Source organism: Pezoporus flaviventris, unplaced genomic scaffold (genome assembly GCF_033815535.1).
Source record: "Pezoporus flaviventris isolate CSIRO_AGI_PZ_B2104156 unplaced genomic scaffold, CSIRO_AGI_Pfla_v1 ptg000123l, whole genome shotgun sequence".
Taxonomy (NCBI): Eukaryota; Metazoa; Chordata; class Aves; order Psittaciformes; family Psittacidae; genus Pezoporus; species Pezoporus flaviventris.
This window is the reverse complement of record NW_026892671.1, coordinates 1,375,392-1,391,800: the sequence shown is the minus strand read 5'-3', so window position 1 is coordinate 1,391,800 and position 16,409 is coordinate 1,375,392. Positions and strand designations below refer to the sequence as shown.

The window sequence follows — 16,409 nt, the reverse complement described above, 5'->3', positions numbered from 1 at the left end:
TGATTTAGCAATATTTTAGCATGAGAATATCCAAGCTAAAGCCTTAAGATTTAGGTTTATATATGGCATATTTTGTGTTTTACACCCTTAGGTGGATATTTGGGTTGGTCATAGGAAGCTCACTGCAACCACAGCAAAGCTCTGCTGGAGCCAAGTCCACTGCTTTCCCTTAACATTATGCAGGGTGGGGGTTCTTCAAAAGGAGATAAACTTAGAACTTAGAACAAATTTCAAGTACAAGGCTTTGTGTGGTGTTGAAAAGGATGCAGCACAAGTAATGAAGCTACAGAAGAGCACTGATCCACTCTGAAAAAAAAAACCAAAAAAGAGAGAAAAATAAACCTTAAAATTCCCAGAAATCAGTGAAGAAAATACAAAATCTTTTCTGTTTTCCACATTTTGAGATGCACTTCTTTGATTTTATTGTATTACGTTTGGATAGAGTGATGTTTTGCAGTGTTTCATTAGTGATGTGTGTATCAATCATGGTAAAATTATTCTCTTTTAATTTCAGGCTGTGTAATGAGCTCCTTCACCTCTTTGACTTCAGATCTTTGGCTACACACAGAAATACACGATTACAAATACACCATTTTCCATTGCATTGACTTTATGGATTAAACTCCAACTAAACTTCCACATTATTTCTCTTGTAGTGATGTATTTCAGTGATTCCTTTCATTTCAATCCAAATCCATCAACTTGTTGAAATGACAGATACAGGAAACCTCACTGTTCTAAACAGCTTCATCCTCTTGGGTTTCTCTGATGCCCCAGAGCTACAAACCACCATCTTCACAGTCTTCTTATCCCTCTATGTTTTCACGGTATTGGGGAACCTGATGATGATCCTGCTGATCAACACTGACCCCCACCTCCACATTCCCATGTACTTCTTCCTGAGCCACTTATCTTGCATGGATGTTTGCCTTTCCTCCGCTATCATCCCAAAAGCCCTGGAGACCTTCCTGCTGGGGAGAAGCCACATCTCCTTTTGGGGTTGCTTTGCCCAGATGTATATTTTCGTGGCTCTGGCTGTCTGTGAGAGCTTCCTGCTTGGGGTAATGGCTTACGACCGATACACAGCTGTGTGCAAGCCCCTGCTCTACACCACTACCATGACCAGGGCGCGTTGCTATGGCATGATGGTGCTGGTGTACACCATCGGGTTCCTCACCTCCCTGGTGCACATCACGCTGGCAGGGAGGTTGTCCTTCTGTCAGGCCAGGAGCATCAACCACTTCTTCTGTGAGCTGCCCACCCTCCTGCAGCTCTCCTGCTCAGACACCCACAGAAACAAGTTTGTGCTGGTGTCCAGTGTTACGTTTAACGGCATGGTCTCTCTCCTGATGATCCTGGTGTCCTACATCTACATCCTCCACACCGTCTTGCAGATCCCTTTGGCCACGAGGAGGGTGAAGGTCTTCTCTACCTGCGCCTCCCACTTGGCTGCCATCACCATCTTCTACGCACCTGCGATCCTCACCTATGTCCAGCCTCATGAGGCATCCTCATGGGATCAGGCAAAGCTGGTGTCGGTGTGTTACTGCATCCTCACCCCAACCCTCAACCCCCTCATCTACAGCTTGAGGAACAAGGAGGTGAAGGGGGCTCTGAGGAGGCTGTGGGAGCGAAAGCTGCTGCCACATCTATGCAGGGTTTGAAAGCACATTTGGAGCTCTTCAGTACTGTGGAGGTAAGGAAGGAATATGTGGAATATGTGATTACGGAATTGAGCATTACTGGCCATTATTGGTCATTATAGCTCACTACTGGTCATTATTACAGCAAGTGCAGGGTATGGAAGCCAACACAACGAATGGTTCTCTTCAAACAGCTTCAGGTGGTTTTAAGCGAGGCCTGAGCCTTCAGTAATTCATCCAAATAAGTATCAGGTATTTAATAGCAGGCCTGAGACAGCACCATTGTGTCTTGTGTTTAAATTGTGCTAAATGAAATTAGAGCCCACAAAAAGAGGCTCAGACTTCACATAAGGCACTGACCACTGTCTCCATTGCCTGATTTATAAGCATTTCCTCAATGATGAACTGCGGGAAGGGCAAGAGGATTTGATACAGCTCTGGTGTCCCCAACACAAGGTGGACATGAAGCTGCTGGAGCAAGTCCAGAGATGCAACAAGGATGCTCAGGGGCTGGAGCAGCTCCTGTATGGAGCCAAGCTGAGCACATTTGGGCTGTGCAGCCTGGAGAACAGAAGCTGTGTGGAGACGTCAGAGCAGCTCCCAGTGTCCAAAGAGGGCTACAAAAAACCTGCAGGAGGCCAAGGGGAATGGCTTGAACCTGCCAGAGGGGAGACTGAGATGAGCTCTCAGGCACAAGCTCTTCTCTCTGAGGTTGCTGAGACGCTGGCACAGGGTGCCCAGAGAAGCTGTGGCTGCCCCATCCCTGGCAGTGTTCAAGGCCAAGTTGGACACAGGGGCTTGGAGCAAGCTTCCCTAGTACAAGGTGTCCCTGCCCGTGGCAGGGGTTGGAGCTGGATGAGCTTTGAGGTCCCTTCCAACACAAACTAGGATGCGATTCTAAGAAATAAAGCTCTGACAGTCTGTTGGTCAACAAAGCCTTTGTGCTAAATGGGGACAAGTCATATCTGAGCCTCTGCTCAGCTGAGAATTTAAGTAGGGGTGTAAAGAGCCTGAGTGCAGGTGAGCGGGAGGATCAGGGGTCCTCCTCTCCCCTGAACACCCAAGGTGCTGCTTGCCTGGCTATCTTGACGAAGCTGATAGAGCAAGTGCAGTACTCAGCTGTCTGCTTCTGGGATTTCAAGCTGCATTATTCACCCTGCACAAGCACACCCAGGTATTCTCAGTGCCTCTTTCCGGATTCATGTAGTTCTTTTCAATAATCTTTTAATTAAATTATTCTTCTTTTCTAAATTAGGTTGAGGGTTATTTCTCCCTCTGTTACACTGATTTTCCCACTTCACAAGCCTTCGGTTTAGCCCAGTACTCAGTGGGGAAGAAAGACATTCAAAACCACACAGAAATCCTTTTCTACCCTCCTCCAGTGCATCTCCCCGACTGTCAGTCTGGTGCCTTCGAGCAGAAAAACAGGTTGACATTGTAAACATCTAAAGCCATCTACATTCTTCTCTTTCTTCCTTCCCCACACTTTCATAGCTCAATTTTCTCCTCTCATTGCCCCATCCTTTGACTTTTCTAAATGTCTGGGACAAGGTTTTTATTTAATATTTCTCCTAAGGGTTTTATCATGTCTCTTCATCTAGGAGAAGCATTCAGGACACACCGGCACTCGGGATTCTTCAGATGAAGACTGGGAAATATGACTTCATCCTGTTATATCCTCAAAGCAGCCACGTTTTGAGCCAATGCTTTTGACCAAAGTGTTGTACAATCATTAGTAAAGTGTCTGGAAATAAATGAATCTGATGGAAAGGACTCCCCATGACCAGCGCAAACCATCCACACAGAGGATGCTTTGTTGTGTTTGTTTTCAGCTCCCTTCAATGCAATATTAGATGATCCCTGTGGATGTAAAGGGCTTCCTCAGGAAACACTGAAAGGAAGAGGTATGTGATAGATGGGCAAGGACAGAGCAAACTGTCCTGGGCCTGTCTTCCTGGGTAGGTCTCTGCAGGAGAACTGGTCTTGGACGTATTGATGCAGCCAGAAGGAGTTTGGGAAACAAATGGTTTTCTTCAAACAGCTTCAGGTGATTTTAAGCATGGACTGAGTCTTTGATAATTCATCCAAATAAGTATCAGTTATTTAATAGCAGGAGTGAGACAGCACCATGGTGTTTTGTGTCTAAATTGTGCTAAATGAAAGTAGTTCCCACAAAAAGGAGGCTCAGCCTTGAGGTAAGGCAGTGACCACTTTCTCCATTGCCTGGTTGATAACTGTTCATCCCAAGTGAGCTTGAAGATCTGAGGGAAGGACCAAAGGTTCAATACAGCTCTGGTATCCCCTGCAGTTCTGATACAGTTTTGGTGTCTGTAGAATCCTAGAATCATAAAATAGTTAGGGTTGGAAAGGACCTTAAGATCATCCAGTTCCAACCCCCTGATATGGGCAGGGACACCTCACACTAACCCATCTCACCCAAGGCTCTGTCCAACCTGGCCTTGAACACCACCAGGGATGGAGCATTCACAACCTCCCTGGGCAACCCATTCCAGTGCCTCACCCCCCTCACATTAAAGAATTTCTTCCTTATATCCGACCTAAACTTCCCCTGTTTAAGTTTGAACCCGTTACCCTTCTCCTATCACTACAGTCCCTAATGAAGAGTCCCTCCCCAGCATCCCTATAGGCCCCCTTCAGATACTGGAAGACTGCTATGAGGTCTCCACACAGGCTTCTCTTCTCCAGGTGAACAGCCCCAACTTTCTTAGCCTGTCTTCATACGGGAGGTGCTCCAGTCCATGAGCATCCTCGTGGCCTCCTCTGGACTTGTTCCAACAGTTCCATGTCCTTTTTATGTTGAGGACACCAGAACTGCACACAATGCTCCAGGTGAGGTCTTACAAGAGCAGAGCAGAGGGGCAGGATCACCTCCTTTGACCTGCTGGTCACGCTCCTTTGGATGCAGCCCAGCATACGCTTGGCTTTCTGGGCTGCAAGCACACACTGCTGGCTCATGTTCATTTTCTCATCGACCAGCACCCCCAAGTCCTTCTCTGCAGGGAACATAAGAAGGCCATGGAGCTGCTGGAGGAAGTCCAGAGGAGGCCACGAGGATGCTTAGGGGCTGGAGCAGCTCCCGTATGGCGCCAGGCTGAGAACACTGGGGCTGTTGAGCCTGGAGAAGAGAAGCTGCGTGGAGACCTCAGAGCAGCTTCCAGTGTCTGAAGGGGGCTACAAGGATGCAGGAGAGGGACTCTTCATCAGGGTCTGTAGGAAAAGAACAAGGGGTGATGGGTTCAGACTGAAACAGGGGGGATCCAGATTGGATGTAAGGAAGGAATTCTTCACTATGAGGGTGCTGACGTGCTGGCACAGGGTGCCCAGAGAAGCTGTGGCTGCCCCATCCCTGGCAGTGTTCAAGGGCAGGTTGGACACAGGGGCTTGGAGCAAGCTGCTCCAGTGGAAGGTGTTGGGGTCGGAGCTGGATGAGCTTTAAGCTCCCTTCCAACACAAACCATTCCATGATTCCATGATTTTGCATAACTGAGGAGGGATGATTCTCATTAACACAATAAAGGAGCTCTTTGCTTCTTTCTGCTCCATTCTTTCATCCTCTGCGCACAGGAATACATCTGAGGAAGCTTAATGCAGAGCTGCTGCTGTGTTTAGGGCATTGGGTGGTGGAAAACCCAGTTCCCCTCTCCTTGAGACATCAGGGAGTGCAGCCACAGTAATTGCCATGGCCAGCATCACCTGGGTCCTTCTCACACACCCTCTGACATAGGCTCAGGCTCTATTTAAGCTCAGTCCTGGCAGTGGGCCCACTTCCAGGGCTGTGCTGTAACTGGGCTTGCTCCTGGTCTGTAGCAACCATGAACCTGACTCTCAGTTTCCCCTGGGCTATCAGTGGAAGCTGCTGCTGTGCTCAGGCACAAGGGGACAGTGCTCTGCTTTGTGGCCACTTTCAGCTCCCAGCTTGCCTTCCCATTGAGAATAATTGGTCCTGGCTGCTCCCTTGAGGCAACTTGCATCATGCAAACAGCACAAACAACTCTTCATGAGGGGCAAGACCCTCTGGTGTCCAAGCTAGGGACAAGGCAAGCTCTAATGGAAACTAAGTGTTATAAATATCTCCTCCTCCTTGTCTGTGTCTGTCTCTTAGGGAAAATGACCCCTATTCAACTGGGTGCTCCAGATAGATTTTGTTGCACTCTACATCAGGCATCCAAATGCAAACTCCTACATCTGAGGGGGAAAAAACAAGTTACAATTCTAGGTATAGCATACAGTGGGTATGCTTAGTCATATTTTACATGTCCAACTAACAGAAATGGTGCTGGGAGTCTCTCTTTTTATTTTTAGCTATGAAAAACACAACGTCAGGACTAACTTGGGTGCAGCCATGTGCAAAGTACCATGAAGTAACAGATGATCCCCCCTATCCTGCAATGCATCCAGGTCTCTATTTGCTACAGGAAGAGCTTATTGCTGAAGGTCTCTAACAGGTTGCAGTTGGTTATTTCTGCTTTGCAGAGCATGAAGTTCTGCAGCATTCCTCAGTGGTACCTTCTCAGTTAACAGGTTGTGTTGGGGAAGAGTTGAGGGGGAGGAAATATCACTTACAGCAGCCCCACAACAAGAAAATAGGGGAAAAAAACATACTTCTCCCTAAAGTCATTACATTCAATCATACTAAAATCCTTGGCAATAGGGGAAAATCCTACTCTCAGCTGCTACTTCTCCTAAACCAGATATGAGATGAAGCCCACAGCAAGGAGGTTAGAAATGGGGGGCCTTTAAGCTCCCTCCAACGCACACAGTGCTGTGAAACCTCTTTGGCTGAGCTGGATGTTTGCAGTGGTAGGAAGGAAGGTGCAGGATGACAGACACAGCTGTGCTGCCTCCAGTCTGGGATGTTCTGGTCACACAGCAATTTAGCATCTTCCCAATGCTCAATCACAGCAGGTACCATGCTCATCCTCTGGCAGCTCAGTGGCTCTGCTTCTCCTCCCATTTCCTTACTTTGCACTGCACATCCTTCTGGAAGCAAATGGGATTTTATGCATTTCCTTGCATTAGCCCAAAGTAAAGTGATGTTTTTCAGATATACCTCCTCAAAACCCTTCATCCCTCCTTGAACTTACCTCTGGATAAATGACTGCTTGAATCAGTGCAACTTCTAAAGCTAAACTGAAGAGGGAAATTCCTCATGGGCTTATTTTTGCCATCTCCTATGATATCACATCTATTTTCCCCAAAACAAAAACCCAAGAGATGACAAGAGAATATTTATCAGAGACCAATATTGAGGGGATGCTTAACATCACCGAGTCTCTGCAGAGTTTAAAACATGGTTAGAATGTGCTGTACCTGCTCCTGTAAAGACATTCAGTTCCTTCCTCCTCCAGACAGCTGACACCAAATGAGTTAAAAAGGGAAAGATTAGGAGTTCTATCAACCAGCTGGGACTGGGTTGGTCAATGAGCAGCTCACAATGAAGTTACTTGCTTTTGCGTTTCTAAGGGCATCTTTAATATCCTTGTTCCTCAAGGTGTAGATCAGAGGGTTGAACATAGGGACAAGGAGGGTGTAAAACACAGCGGTGACTTTCTCTGTCTCCAGGGAGTACTTGGAAGCTGATTGCATGTGGCTGAGCCCAGCAGGGACGTAGAACAAGGTAAAGGTCAGGAGGTGGGAGGCACAAGTAGAGAAGGCTTTGTGCCTTCCTTCAGCAGACCTAATCCTCAGGATGGACAAGAGGATATATACATAGGAGGTGATGATGAGGACCAGCACAGACACGGAAATGCTCCCATGAAGAATTACAAGCAAAAGCTCATTGAGGTGGCTGTTGGAGCAAGAGAGCTCCAGCAAAGGGTTAGTGTCACAGAAGTAATGGTTGATGGTGTTTGGACTGCAGAAAGGCAACAGCAGCAAGCAACAGGTTTGGATTAGGGAGTTCAAAATCTTCCCCCCCCCCATGTATGATGCAGCCACCAGCTGAACACAGACCCCTGGGGCATGGAAATCGTGTAGAGCAGTGGGTTGCAGATGGCTACATAGCAGTCATAAGCCATCACAGCCAGCAAGAGCACCTCTGTGGTCACAAACATGAGGAGGTAGAAATGCTGCAGGAAGCAGGCAGGGTAAGAGATGGTTTTGTTTTCCACCAAGAAGGCAAGAAGCAGCTTTGGAGCAAAGACAGAGGAGTAGCAAAGATCGAGAACAGAGATTGCAGAGGAAGAAGTACATGGGGGTGTGCAGCCGGGGGCTTGTCTTGATCAGTGCCATCAGCCCAAGGTTGCCCATGAGAGTGATGAGATAAATCATGAAGAAGATTACAAAGAGAGGAGTCTGCAGCTTGGGCTTGCTTGTCAGGTCGAGGAGGATGAAGTGGGTCACTGCAGTGTGGTTGCCTTCAGCCCTGTTACTGTATTGCATGGCAGCATCCCTGTGGGAATGAGGAAAGATGGAGTAAAATAGGGAAGAGCAATGCCATGTGGCTTGCATGTACTCCGTTAGGCTGGACACTAGAACAATAAAGATTTGATAGTTGAGGCAACATCTAACTGTGGTTCTTGGTGAATCTTCACAGGCAGAGAAACGCATTCAAAAGCCCTTCAGAAATCCCTTAATCATGAGGCGAAATCAGACCTTTTCTTTTAAAAACCCAAACCCAATCTTGAACCATTTGAAAACTGGAGAAGAGGTGAAGAACTTGCAAACTGGTCATCACATTTCATTAGGGAGGCAGAAAAAGGGACTGTACATTCCATTTGCTCCATGAGAAAGACTAAACACATCTGAGTGTGATGCCCCAGGAGCCCTGAATCCATCACCCCAGCTCTGATACAGCATTGCTGGATCCCCAGCTGCCCACAGCAACTCAATGAGTGAGATACCCCAGACCCAGGAGGTTTCCCTAGCAGCCTGGGGCAGAAAGTCCTGTCCTAGACAGCAAAAAATAGGCTGAGCTGGCACATTGCTGTCAGTAGAATTGTAGAACAGTTAAGGTTGGAAAGGACCTTAAGATCATCCAGTTCCAACCCCCCTGCCATGGGCAGAGACACCTAATGCTAAATCATATTACCCAAGGCCTCGTCCAACCTGGCCTTGAACACTGCCAGGGATGGAGCATTCACAACCTCCCTGGGCAACCCATTCCAGTGCCTCACCACCTCAACAGGAAAGAATTTCCTTCTTATATCCAACCTAAACTTCCCCTGTTTCAGTTTTAACCCTTTACCCCTTGTCCTGTCACTACAGTCCCTAATGAAGAGTCCCTACCCAGCATCCCTATAGGCCCCCTTCAGATACTGGAAGGCTGCTATGAGGTCTCCACGCAGCCTTCTCTTCTCCAGGCTGAACAGCCCCAACTTTCTCAGCCTGTCTTCATACGGGAGGTGCTCCAGTCCCCTGCTCATCCTCGTGGCCCTTCTCTGGACTTGTTCCAACAGTTCCATGTCCTTTTTATGTTGAGGACACCAGAACTGCACACAATACTCCAGGTGAGGTCTCAGAAGAGCAGAGTACAGGGGCATTATCACCTCCTTCGACCTGTGTTAAATGTGTTAAATGTGTTAATGTGTTAAATGAGGAGGAATCTTACTTTGTTATAAAGAAATAAAAATTTCAGATTGCCAACAGAATATAATCACTAACAAATCAGAATTTGGAATCAGTGCATTTTAAATATCAACTCTGTTTTTAAGGAAGCAAATTAGTGCCCATGGGTTTAGGATGTTTTATTGTCCATTTAACCAATGTTAATGTTATCTGTTGTAAATGATCTGAAATAGTTTGATAAATGCAATTTGGTGACATGAATGATAGTTAAAAGTCAAGGCAATATATTTAGAGGACATTAATGTGTAAGATGGGATTACCCTGGGACTGGGGCTTTCTCTTGCTCCAGGTTTACATTCACTGCTATGAGGTCCCTGTGAGGTGTCTTCCAGCACAAATTGCTGCCAAACCGAAAGTGAATAAAAATCTGATTCTTTCAGCATACCTGAAAACACACGTGTTTGAATAAATCCATAGTTTTAGGTATCCCAGCAACAAGTGCCATTTGTTGCTTCTACGTGCTCCCTGTCCTATTGAAAGTACCGCAAGTGAAAAACATATATATAATGTGGGATAGAAAATACAGTAAACTATATTAATTGCACCAGAGCATCAAAGTTAAACTAGTGACTGACTGTAGTTAGATCCACTCCTGAATATCTCTTTTTAATCAGTGTGATGTTTTAATTCCTTTTATCTCAGCAGGTAACACCTGGTCATGGGAGGAAATCACACACAGACTGAATTCATCCTGTTGGGAATTACAGACAACCCATATGCACAGACCCCACTTTTTGTCTTGTTTCTATTGATTTATATTGTCACTTTGGTGGGGAACTTTGGGATCACCGTCTTGGTTCGGGTTTCTCCCAGCCTCCACACCCCCATGTACTTCTTCCTCACCCATTTTGCCTTCACTGACATCTGCTGTTCCACAGTCATCTCCCCCAGGATGCTGGCAGACCTGTTATCAGAGGACAAAACCATTTCTTTCACTGGCTGCATGATGCAGTTCCTCACCTTTGTTTTCTTTGCTGCTATTGAGTGTCAGCTCCTGGCCGTGATGGCCTACGACCGGCACGTTGCTATCTGTCACCCCCTGCTTTATGTGACCATCATCTCCAGCCCTGTCTGCTGGCAGCTGGTAGCATCATCCTACCTATTTGCCTTCCTCAGTGCCATCATCTGCACATGGTGCCTGTTTGGAGGTTCCTTCTGTGGTCCCAACCGCATTGACCACTTCTTCTGCGAGCTTTTCCCTGTGATAACTCGTGTGCTCTGACACCCACAGCAGTGAGATGCTCATCTTTGCCTTCGTCACCATCAATGCGGTGGGTGCAAGTGTGGTTATTTTTCTCTCCTACATGTCTATCATCCGCACTGTGCTGAGGATGTGCTCAGCACAGAGCAGGGCCAGAGCCTTCCACACCTGTGCCTCCCATTTGATGGCTGTTTCCATGTACTTTGGGACAGGATTCTTCATGTACCTACAACCTCCTTCTAGCCACAGGAGTCTGGATAAGGTGGCCTCCATCTTCTATGCTGTGCTCATCCCCATGCTCAACCCCTTCATCTACAGCCTGAGGAACAGGGAGGTGATGGGGTCTCTGGTGAAATGCGGGAGGAGGATTTTCAGCTGCTGGCAACACAAAAACTTTCTGTCATCCAGGACATGAACAGTTCATCTCAAGTGAGAAAGCCTATGGGGCACTAAAACAATGGAATTTTTCCCAATAATCCCCATGATCCTTCCATGCTTCCTGCACAAAACTCAATTACAGTTTTTAATGAGATATAGATCCCCCAAATCACAATTTCCTTCCTTGGAAGGAAACCAAAAGGAGAGGAACCTCATACTTCATTTCACTTCATAGTTAGCAGCCTGTAGGAAGAAATTACCCTCAATTATCCCAGGCCTCTTTTCCTCACAGAAAACACCAATCAGCTTTATTCAGTTATAGCTTTTGTCACTGATAAATATCTATTTTTCTTGCAAGATTCTTGACCTTGTCCCTCAGCTCCAATAAAATTCCTCCCTCTTACCTGTGAGCTCTTTATTAAAGCTGCTGGGGTGGGAGGGAAGGTGAAGTGTAGTTTTACATTTGCTTGTTGAAAAAGAGTCACAGAAAAGGTTTCAAAAGATTCATTGCATTTGTTTGTGCCTTTCAAGGAACAGAAACTGGTGGGAATCAAGATCTCAAGCTGCGCCTTTGAATGTTAAAGGGAATCCCTCCCCAGGCTGCAGCTTCATAGGAGATTTCATTTAAAGGAAAAAGTTATAGACAATTTAATTCATAATGGAGGATGATGAACTGTGCTGAGACCACCCAGTGTTAGGGACATTTCGGGCACATCAAGACCTCCTCCCATTCATTGTAAGTGGTGTTTTACATTCATCTGAAATAACCTTTTACCTAAATGGTGAGAGAAATGAAATTCCACTTGGAGATAAGCACCCATATCCCATGTCCACGCCCTACTCATGCTCAAGCACACCGTGAAAACCAAATTGTCTATTTCACATTAGAATTAACTTTGTAGGAAGCTTCCATAAATGAAAGAACAAAGAATTGATGGTAAGTGAGAGCTGTCTGGGTCTCAATAAAGCCAAAACACACTGATGGGGGAAAGTATCTTTCCCTTACCTCCTGTGAGTGGCAATTAACTTATATTGGGAAAGTATATGGATGGTGAACAGAATTTTTATGTGCTCAGAAAAACAACAGTATGAAAGCATAAACTGTCATAGGTGTGGGGGCAACGTGGCTTTGACCTGCAGTCAATGAAGGAGCCAGAATCTGTATCATTAAATGCTAAAGGGCTTGGCACCTTGGATATCAGAGGGCTTCCTTCAAAATCTTCACCATATCTTGTTTTCTTCCATTTTGTTGGATATTTTGGCTTACACTATACATATAGAATCATAGAGCCACAGAAAGCCCAGGCTGGGCCTCAAAAGATCATCTGGTCTGAGCTTCTGTGAAAACAGGAGTCTAGATGAGCGGTGTCCTGTGTAGGGCTCATCGCTGCTTGATGAATTAGCCCACTCTGGTGTTCTTATTTCCTCTTGGGTTTAAGAAAGTTTCCATTTCAGAGACAACTGAAATGCTCAAACATTTACCCAGACTGGATGCTACTTCACTAATAGAGCTCTAGATTGCCTAGTCTTGTGTGGAGGAACCTGCTCAGTGAGCTGGCAATAGAAACCTCAGTTTAACATGCCGGGGAGGAAGCATGGTGAATTCCAGCAACACAAGAAACAGGCTTGAGGTTTTGGAAATACATTTCATACTGAGAGCATCATTGTACGAATTCTGTTTCAATCTTTGCAGAGAAGGGATCTATAAAATGCAGCCACCCCTGGCTCTAGAGACAAACTTCCCGCATCAAATACATGACGGGGGTCCTCTCCATGAAAAGTTCTGATACCTCAAATAGCAAGCACCTTTTTGGTAGGAAGAGCTGGACATGGGTCTCTTTGTCCTGTGCTTCAGGTGCTGTTAGATCAGCCTAAATGTTTTGGAGAAGAATATTGTTTTTTGTGGAGATGATTCAAAACCGGGCCTCTATTGACATGAACATTAAAGATGATATTCATATGACAGTCTTGTTAACCTAACAATTAGTTAGCAATTCTCATCTTTAGATACCATATGGTCCCTTCAGATCATCCAGTCCCAACCCCCTGCCACAGGCAGGGTCACCTTTCGCTAGAGCAGCTTGCTCCAAGCCCCTGTGTCCAACCTGCCCTTGAACACTGCCAGGGATGGAGCATTTACCACTCTTTTGGGCAACCAGAAGTCATGAAGTAACGTGTGTCTGTTCCTGAGCTGTCCCAGTTATTTCTTCACTATGATGACTGCACCACACAGACATAATTCCATAGTCCTAGACCATTATCCCAGTGAAACATTCACATGAGCATGGGTAGGTGGATCAGATTGGATGAACCATGTCAGGAAGCATAAAGGCATCTGGGACAGAGTTCAGTTGCCTGAACATTGACTATTAACACCATGGAAATGCCCCTGGGGCTCACTCTGAGCTTTCAGATGTGGCTCCAGAATGACCCAACCCTTCTGAAGGTTGCAGGATGTACATGTCAAGTGCTTGCCAAGGTCCTGGGCACTTCAGGACAGAGGAAATGGCACCACATTTCTATATAAGGGAGACCAAACCTGACCTGGGGCATTTCACTGCATCTGTCTCCTTCCCTTCAACTTAAATGATAGTTTTCCCCACCACTTCTAGGAAAACATGCAAAGAAAGTGGTTTCTTAGTCCTTCAATTATCTTATATGTTTTCCCCCTATATGAAGTTTTAGTCCAACTTAAAGGAAAACTAAAATACCTCTTTTAAGAGTGTTGGGAGGAGGGATTAGGAGATCTGAAGTAGTTTCACCTTCTTCGAATTTAGATAATTAAAAGCTGAGTCATTAAATCACAGTTTTGTGTCTCTATCTGTGCTCAGTGAAGGTGTGTTTCTGTATCTCTAGTATTTGTTCAGATAAAAAAAGCAGTTTCAAGAGTTCAAGTTGGAAGACACACACACAGAGTGTCCTCCACTCACTGTGTTTCCATCCCCATCAGAGGCTGGGGTCAGGCTGCATGAACTGGGCTCCTTTTAGACTCATTGAATGAACCAGGTTGGAAAAGCCCTTCAAGCTCATCCAGTCAAACCCTTACAACAGCACTGCCAAGGCCACCACTAACCCATGGCACTGAGGGCCTTGTCTATAGGGTTTGTGAACACTTGCAGGGCTGGTGCCTGCAGCCCTGCCCTGGGCAGCCTGTTCCAATGCCTGAGCACCTTCTGGGGCAGGAATTGCTCCTTAGCTCCATCTAAGCCTGCCCTGGTGCAGCTTGAGGCCGTTTCCTCTTGTCCTGTCTTTTGGATTAAAACAAACTGAAAATAGTTTTGAGGGGGCAACTGATGCAGTTTGACCTCTAGGAGGCCTTCAGATCCTGACCGGAATTAGTTTAATCCAGAGAAAGCTATTCTGAGATGCATATACATGTCCTTCTGATGTTCAGACCTGCTCTGGACCACATGCATTCGCACCAGCTGTCCTAGGATGTGATAAAACATCCTTTTATTCCCAACCACCCAAGAAGGGACCTGACTATCTCATAACTAGACAATGAATTTCAGATGTTGAGTCAGGTGACCCCATTGCCATGCTTATTCTCCAATCCCAAATTCATAATGGTAGGAAAATCACATTTATGAAAGCCAGTCAGAAATGGAGGATGGATGTAGTGGACTACAACTTGCCTCAGTTTAACAGTTTAAGAACATTTTTAACAGGTAAAGAACTAAAGAGAGACACAAATAAATCCATCCCAAGGCAACTAATAACAAGAAATTCAATGTATGAAGTGTCCTTGAGGAGGCTGAAAAGTGAAGAGAAATGGAATGAGCCTCTCCAGCTCCCTTTATTAGGGGTCAAAAGCAGGAAGGGACAAAGCACCCCATTAGCAAGAACCACATGATCTGCGCATGTCATGAAGACAGGGATGTGTCTTTACAGAGAGAGTAGGACCAATCTTGCATGGGAACAGAAAGCCCTCCAGCAGGCCCAAAATCCAGGCTTTCACAATACAAGCACTCACAGCTATTTCCATCACAAGTGATGCTGCTCACTTTGCCAAAGCAAGAAGTGGTCCCTGGGGACCAAGCACCCTTCCAGGAGTCATCAGCTTTAACAAGACCTTCTGGGGTTTACCAAGGAAGCTTCCTCATCACCACAAAAGCTTCTCAGAAAACTTGGATGTGACTTCCCTCACTCTTCATAACAAGCCATCAGAGATCAATTAGCTGGAGATAACAAGAAAGAAACTTTCTTCTTTGCTAACAACAAAGTTCACTTCTACAGCTGCCTTGCTTGACAGAGATGGTTCATGCCCAGAGCCAGTGAGTTGGAGGGTCAGTGTGTTGGCATGTTTGTGTATTAAGGACAATTTCATGGGCCTGGATCATAGAATCCCAGCCTGCTTTGCGTTGAAAGGGACCTTAAAGCTCCTCCAGCTCCAACCCCAACACCTTCCACTGGAGCAGCTTGCTCCAAGCCCCTGTGTCCAACCTGCCCTTGAACACTGCCAGGGATGGGGCAGCCACAGCTTCTCTGGGCACCCTGTGCCAGCACCTCAGCACCCTCCCAGGGAAGAGCTTCTGCCTAAGAGCTCATCTCAGTCTCCCCTCTGACAGGTTAAAGCCATTCCCCTTAGCCTGTTCCTACAGGCACCTGTCCTAAGCCCCTCTCCATGTTTCCTGAAACCCCTTTAGGCACAGGTTTATGGGGAAAAGTTCCTTTCTTATGGCTCTAAAAAGAGCAAACCAACACTAGTATCTTCTAGGCAATAATTTCGTATCCATCCATGCAGAATTTAAACCCCTCATCAGGAAGTTAATATCTGGTATTAGCAACCTTTATAAAAGCAAACACACAACCAGGACACTGCCTACCTCCATTTTGCTTTCCTATTCTATCCAGGAAGTGATTTATGCATGCTGAGCTTTGAGGCTCTACTGCATTAGACATTATTGACCAAGAGAAATGATTGAGGACAGGTTGGATGGGGCTTGCAGCAACCTGCTCTACTGGAAGGTGTTTCTGCCTGTGGCAGGGGGCTGGAACTGGGTGAGCTTTAAGCTCCCTTCCAACCCAAACCATTCCATGGTTGTATGAAAAGCTGCTTGCACCTCCTCACCTTTGAGTGGGGTTCCTGAAGGACCCCAACACATCAGCACAGTGAGCTGATGTTTCCCATTACTTAAACTGACTCTTCAGGCTATGGCCTGTGTTTGCTCTGAACACAACCCACATTGTAGCTGTGTCTGCCCAGCACCCATCACTGCAAGTGGAGAGAACCATCCACTTTTTCCAGAAGAAATCCCTGATATGGATGTTTAAAATAGATCCAAGCTGAATCAAAGACCCCAGGTGCATCCTTGTCTCCATAAGGGGAACCTTCTGTGACTAATTCAGATGTGGAAACCTACAATTAGATACTACCACTCCTTTGACCAATGTGACTCAACCATCAAACCCTGGAATGAGAAATCATGAGTAAGCTGCAGCTGGGATGGAAAATAAGCTTGGCCTGGATGGACAGATGTAAGTTAATGAAGAAGTGATAGGGTAGTTCTGGACAACACAGAGTCTTTGAGCCATGAAATAGGTTGGACATGTCTGGATACAACATATGGCCAGAAGCATGAAGCATCTGTGTCGTCAGC

The 16,409-nt window shown here is 46.1% G+C and overlaps 1 protein-coding gene and 2 pseudogenes across 1 annotated transcript; 2 read left to right on the top strand and 1 right to left on the bottom strand.

Annotated features, from left to right (window-relative positions):
• Positions 1-710: 710 nt before the first annotated feature.
• On the top strand, positions 711-1,640 carry LOC133282465 (olfactory receptor 8I2-like; the record flags this gene model as incomplete). Its single annotated transcript, XM_061478460.1, has 1 exon — positions 711-1,640. A coding segment is annotated over exon 1 (930 nt), but the record flags the coding sequence as incomplete, so codon positions are not given.
• Positions 1,641-7,058: 5,418 nt separating this feature from the next.
• Positions 7,059-8,045, bottom strand: LOC133282464 (olfactory receptor 5J3-like; annotated as a pseudogene).
• A 1,843-nt stretch (positions 8,046-9,888) lies between these two features.
• Positions 9,889-10,846, top strand: LOC133282463 (olfactory receptor 5AP2-like; annotated as a pseudogene).
• Positions 10,847-16,409: the final 5,563 nt, after the last annotated feature.